The sequence below is a fragment of the Cyprinodon variegatus genome, unplaced genomic scaffold (assembly GCF_000732505.1).
Source record: "Cyprinodon variegatus isolate N-32 unplaced genomic scaffold, C_variegatus-1.0 Scaffold1126, whole genome shotgun sequence".
NCBI classification, from domain to species: domain Eukaryota; kingdom Metazoa; phylum Chordata; class Actinopteri; order Cyprinodontiformes; family Cyprinodontidae; genus Cyprinodon; species Cyprinodon variegatus.
In genome coordinates, this window is record NW_015151579.1 from 133,412 (window position 1) to 139,427 (window position 6,016).

A 6,016-nucleotide genomic window follows, 5' to 3' on the forward strand; every position below is an offset into this window, starting at 1 on the left:
CGTCGGTCTTCCCACCACCTCTGAGCAGCTTCAGCATCCCTGCAACCCCACAACATGACGCTAGCACCACTTTGTTTCAAGGTGGGGATGGTGTGTACAAGGCAACAGAAACCATGCATAATTTTCTTTTTCTGCGTCAACTTGATAGAAACCCAATATTGAATTTTGTGGTTGTTATGTAACAAACAATAAAAAATAATATGTTTGGAAGGTACTGCAGCTATTACTCATTAAAGTTTCCAGCTATGAAATCAACAAGTACTTGTAGAGTTATTTCCTTCATAGTTTAAATGCTATGGTCACTCTAAGTAGCGTTCCATCCCACTAGGCTCCTCTTCCCATCCCCTCTTGCCCTTCCAAGGCCACATCTTTAACTTTTGATTGACCAGAGCTCACTGGGTGAAAAGAGATAAGCATATTGTGTGAGTGCATGCATGCGTGCCTGCATCTATGCCGTAATTATCCTTCTGGGAGCCAGAGACCAGTACATTCCACAGAGAGCACAAATCCATTAGGAGAGAACAAAGTTCCAGGAGACTCTTGGGATTGCAGTGCAAATCTCAGAGGAATATGTTTAAATCTAAATTTCCTTGCATAAACACTAAGTAGTTCCCTTTGCCAGACCCCTCCGCTTATTTTTTCCACATCAAATGGCTATTAAACATAGCCCGGAAGGCATCTTATGACTTAAATCTTGTTGTTGAGTCACATTTCTTTGCCTTTGGCACTAGGTTCACAAAAAAAAATCTTCATTTTGAAAAGGTTTGTTTATCAAAAGAAAATAATATAAAATCTCCAAATGTCTGTCTGCCTCTAAGGGACGGAGTTCACAGTGCAGTGGTTGTTGTACCACGATCCTTTAAACTGTGTTCTCCTGTTAGTTAAGTGTCATGTGCAGGCATACCAAGAACAAAAAGAAAGTGCATAAAGCTAATATCAAACATAGTGTTTCTGGTTTGTATGTCCCTTAATGGCACCTTTCAGATGTTTTTCTGTTTGATGTGAATGTTTTGAATGATTGCTTCGTTTAGAATGTGTTTTCCTTGTGGATTTCATGCAGTTCACGTAGCTTGGAAGCAAATTGTCCACTGCCTCTTCCGCTTCCCAGTTCACCTCTACTACCGCATCAGCATAGCTTTCACAAGGGTTGCTAGGGGATTCAGCCTCCCCACCCTGCGTGGGACCGCTGATGTCTCTTCCAGAACTGTAAGCCCGGGACTCCTCCATTTGAATTGCTGGAGTTGTTTGGACCCGCTCTGATCGAGGTAGGTAGTCCTGATGCCGGTCCTCCAGCCGATAGGAGATGGCTAGCATCAACAGATGGATGAGTTCAATAAAGTTGAGTAAAAGGGAAATGCCAGCAATCACCTGAGTGTAGATTGTGAAAATGGTTTTCTCTGTGGGTCGAGAGACAAAGCAATCCACGGTATGAGGACACGGGAATCCATTGCATTCATACCTGGCTGCCATGAAGAAGCCGTCATATAGGAACCAAAGTCCGACAATAAATCCCGCCTCTATGAGGACCTTTAGGAAGATGCTGAATGCATATGCCCTAAGAAGGGCCCCTTTCAGTTTTGGAGCCTCAGGACATGCCTTAGATGTTAAACCATTCCCAAAACGATGTCCCTCCTCTTTCTGTCCTGCATTATATTTGCTAACACTTGTATCCTCTGTCCTTTTTACCATGTCACTGTTTTTACTCCCAACTTCCCCTCTGCTCTCTTTAGTTTTTGTGTCCTTCCCTCCTTTAATAGCCACATATCCAAAGTAGAAAATGGTAGGAGTGGAGACAAAGATGACCTGGAGCACAAAGTAGCGGAAGTGGGATATGGGGAAGGCTCTATCGTAGCACACAGCCGTGCAGCCGGGTTGCTTCGTGTTGCAGACAAAGTCGGCTTGCTCGTCATCCCAAGCCGATTCAGCAGCTGTTCCCAGGACCAGCATGCGAAAAAGGAAGAGAACAGTGAGCCAGATTCGGCCAATTGCAGTTGAGTACTCTTGGCCCTCCTCTAGCAGGTGTTCCAGGAAGGACCAATCAGCTCTGGACATCCTCTGCTCCTGAGGAGAAAAGATTATAGGCAGGAGACAATGTAACTAATTAGAATATCAAAATAATACTAGAAAATATAACTAAACATCTGATGACACTGAATGAAAGTTCTTTTTGAAACAAGAAAAAAACTATATATTTTCAACAGCCTGACTAAGAGACAATGCTGAGATAAACCAATTTACTCAGAAGCTTAAAAACACAAACAAAAACATGAACCAAGTGCAGGAGAAAGATGCTTGTCCGTTTAGAAAAAAATTCAATGACCGGCGCTTAAAATCGGTGGGCTTGGTAATGACCTACAGCTCGCCAATCGTAGCCCATCATGTGAAAATTGACGGATTTCCAAGCTCTGCTTATGAATTGATAAATGTCTAGTAAGAACTCTATCCAGGGTAGTAAAGGAGCTGCAGACTGCTGCATTAAATCCAGACAACCTTTAGCTAGACACACATCAAAGATGCTGGTAGATTTCGGAATACAGCTTTCAAGAAAAGAACTACAAAAAACAAAATAAAACTCTTACTTCTAAACCCCAAATATATGAAGGTCAAGTAAAACATTCTTACTAATCTGTATAGCTACTACTGATGTGTGGGAACATCAGAAGGTCCCAATGCTAAATGCATTGGTGTTAAGAAGCATCCCACTTCCAAGTCCTAGCTCCTTCCTAACTACCAGCACAATTTGGATAGGAATTACTTTTGCATAAGCTAAAGTATCTTTACTCATTCAAGGTATTTGGATCAAACCCCTGTGTGGTAAAGCAGCCTCTACTTTAAAGAAAGAAAAAACATCTCTCTTCCCCCTGCTTTGATAGAGGAAAACATTTTGAAAGGATGAGTATATCAAGACTGCACATGGGGCTGCATGGTGGTGCAGTTTGTAGCACAGTACACTTGCACCAAGGAGGTTGTGGGTTTGATTCCTCACCTAGAGTCTGCATGGTTTGCATTTGGCATCCTCCCACAGTCCAAAAGCAGACAAATAGATTATGGGTGACTAAAATCCAGGAGTTTAAAATCATCATGGTGTGTTTCCCTGTACAAAGACTGCAGTAGATAAGCGCCTGTGAGCTGGACAGGCAATGGAAGATGGATGAACAGTTTGAGAGAAATGTATAAAAAATATATATATTATTTAAATATTCCCAGTCATACACCATGTAATAATTTTGTTGGTTGGTACTAAGGTTAAAAACCATAACCTGATCTATTAGCATGAAACTGATGTGCATGTAATTAGTTTTTACAGTGCACACAATTTTTTCCATAAATCCTTTAGTTTTGCCCAAATTGTAAACAAGCAATAGCTTCTTGTTTGATAGAAACTATCTTAAGTCACTGAGCCTTAGCTGCAAAACTCAGACCTCAGATGTAAGGTCACATGCTTCTATCCATGCCTATTGTGTTGGTTTCATTCTACAGCCTTAGGTCTGAGAGTCAAAATAGACAGGCCATTAGATCTGCCTACTCAGTCAAATCAATTAACAGGAAAAAGATGTATCTGTTGTATTAAACTATGACTAATGTGAACTAGATCCAAAGTTTGGCCTAAAAGTTTTTACAACTTTTCAGTTATGTTCAGAATTGCAGCTCTAACCTTTTATGTTTGTTTTTCTGGAGCTTAAAGCTATGTAAAAAGAGCACCAAAGGAAAGACTAAGTTGGCCATCAATGCATAATACAAACAGCAAAGCTAAATAAAAGTACTGATCGCATAGTCTGACAATTTCACATAGTTCAAGTAAAGATTTTATCATTGAAGTAACAAATTGTGTTTCATCAAAGTCTCTCAGCCTTTGTTTTTGTTGCTTTTCATGAAGCCAAGATTCTGAGTGTCATTAATTTATTACCCAACTAATTATTTAACTTCAATCACAAAGAAGTATCTGCTTGTTACAGATTGCATTTTTTTTTGTTTTGTTTGCACACTGATATCTTCAGATCCTTAAACAAATATTAATACAGTGAATATAAAATGCAGTTTTCAGATGATGATTTAGATTATCAATTAAAGACAACCATCCAAACCAACCTGGTCTCACTTAAAAAGTAATTGCCTCCTAAAATATAACACCAACCAGGGTGTTGAGCAGTTAGTCATTTGACTTACTCTAGAGGAATTTTGGCCTAGTTAGTTTAAGTTCCTTGTACAGATTCTCCATACTCTTCATCATCCTAAAAGATTGAAGTTAAGAATCTAGGTGTCAAAAATGGATTAGAAATGGTGGTGCATGCTTTTTTTCTCATCTCATTTGGACTATTGTAATAGTATTTTTTCTTTCACAGCAAATCAGATTAAATTGTCTTTAAACTGCCCATAATGTGAAGGAAATAGAAGAGAATACTGTTCATTTGCATGTTCTGGCCTCCTTGCACTGCTTCCCTGTACATCAAAGGACTAATGGCAAAGCTCTTGAAAACATCCATAACGTATTTAGATTTTACTGTTCACCTCGAACTTGGAGATCATCTGACCAGACTTTTTATGCTGAGACCACAGACTCATTTTAACACTCGTGAGGATCCAACTTTTCAGGCAATGGCCCCAAGGCTCTGAAACTTTCTCTTCTCTTTATGACCCCCAGTGACTCTTTTAGGAGGCAGTTAAAGGCATCTTTACAACTACTGTCTTTCAGTTAGATTGCTGCATTTGTTTTCAAAGAGTAATATTCTTTTTTATTATTTTTTTTATGAAGCACTCTGTGATTTTAATGTATTTGAAAGGGGATGTAGAAAAAAAATACTACTTACTTCATTACTCATTAGCAGACCTGGGTGTGAAAACTAAAACTGAACCAGAAAATGTTGTTTATCACAGTCCATTAGGGATTTAACTAGAAATAGTCACTCTTTTGTATCGGGCCACGTGGATTTGGGACCCTTTTCATGGCTGAAATAAATAATTAGAAACCAACTCCTTGAATTTATCCTTGTGATATAAACAAGTTTGTTTCATCATTGCTTAAGCAAATTATAATAAATATGCCAAGTGGAATTTATTTTAGTGCCTAAATTCTACATGTTTTTCTGGATTTAAAATGTGTTTGACAAGATAAAGGAACTTTATATAAGCACATGATGTTGCAGCACCTCACAAATAAAGCCTTTATTCAAAGGCTCAAAAAGTGCTTTAAAGGGAATATAAAAGAGACGTGAAGCTTGGAAATGCGTGGGGAAAAATGAAAAGCTTACTTTTGATAAAGAGACTGTTTGTTAGTAGTCTGGACTGAAGGACAAGTCATATAAATACAGAAAAACCCATTCATTAGCGATCGTAACTAAATGCTGTAGTAGTTCAAAGATGATAAAGTGTACTGGCAAGAATCAGTCTAACGAATGAAACAGCAAAACCCCAAAAATGTAATTTCCTTTTCGTTAAAAATAATAATAATGATAGAGTGTTCTTGTTTTGGATTGATTTAATATGTGAAAATCACACTAAAAAGAATAGATTTTGAAATGAGACTAAAAGCATTCCAACATGTGGCTATTTTTACTGCATAAGAAACTTTCCGTTGGGATGTTTATTGTCAGGGGTTCTAAAATTGGTATGTGGTTTCCAAATAAGTTTGCTCTTTCCTATAAATCCCACAACAAAAAAGACGGTAAAATAACTGAAAAATAATACAAAGTGAAACTTTTTTAAATGAATGTTAAAGCGAAGCGGATGAATTTAGATTAAGCAATTACACATAACTGAACACTTTTAAATGTAAGATGTGTTACATCTATCGTTGTAGTTTAATTTTAGGACATATAGGAAAGCTATATGTTGAGACTGGCTTTATAGTGCTACCTAAAAACTACATTTTATTTCCATGACAAATTTCTAACAGTTTTGTAGAAGAAAACAACAAGTGGTTGGTTGTTTTATTCAATAAGTAACAAAGAGAGCTAATTTTCTACAAACCTTTCAGCAAAAAGGCATGTGTATCTGGCTGCAGTGCCTTATTAGTTCT

General features: G+C 38.0%; 1 protein-coding gene across 1 annotated transcript in view; it reads right to left on the reverse strand.

Moving 5' to 3' along the window:
* Positions 1 to 6,016, reverse strand: part of gja4 (gap junction protein alpha 4) — an 8,680-nt gene continuing 2,664 nt past the window's right edge. Inside the window, exon 2 of the mRNA XM_015400628.1 lies at positions 1 to 2,061. Coding sequence (XP_015256114.1) covers positions 937 to 2,052 — 1,116 coding nt within the window. The 5' untranslated portion in view covers positions 2,053 to 2,061 and the 3' untranslated portion in view covers positions 1 to 936. The remainder of the gene's footprint in view (positions 2,062 to 6,016) is intronic.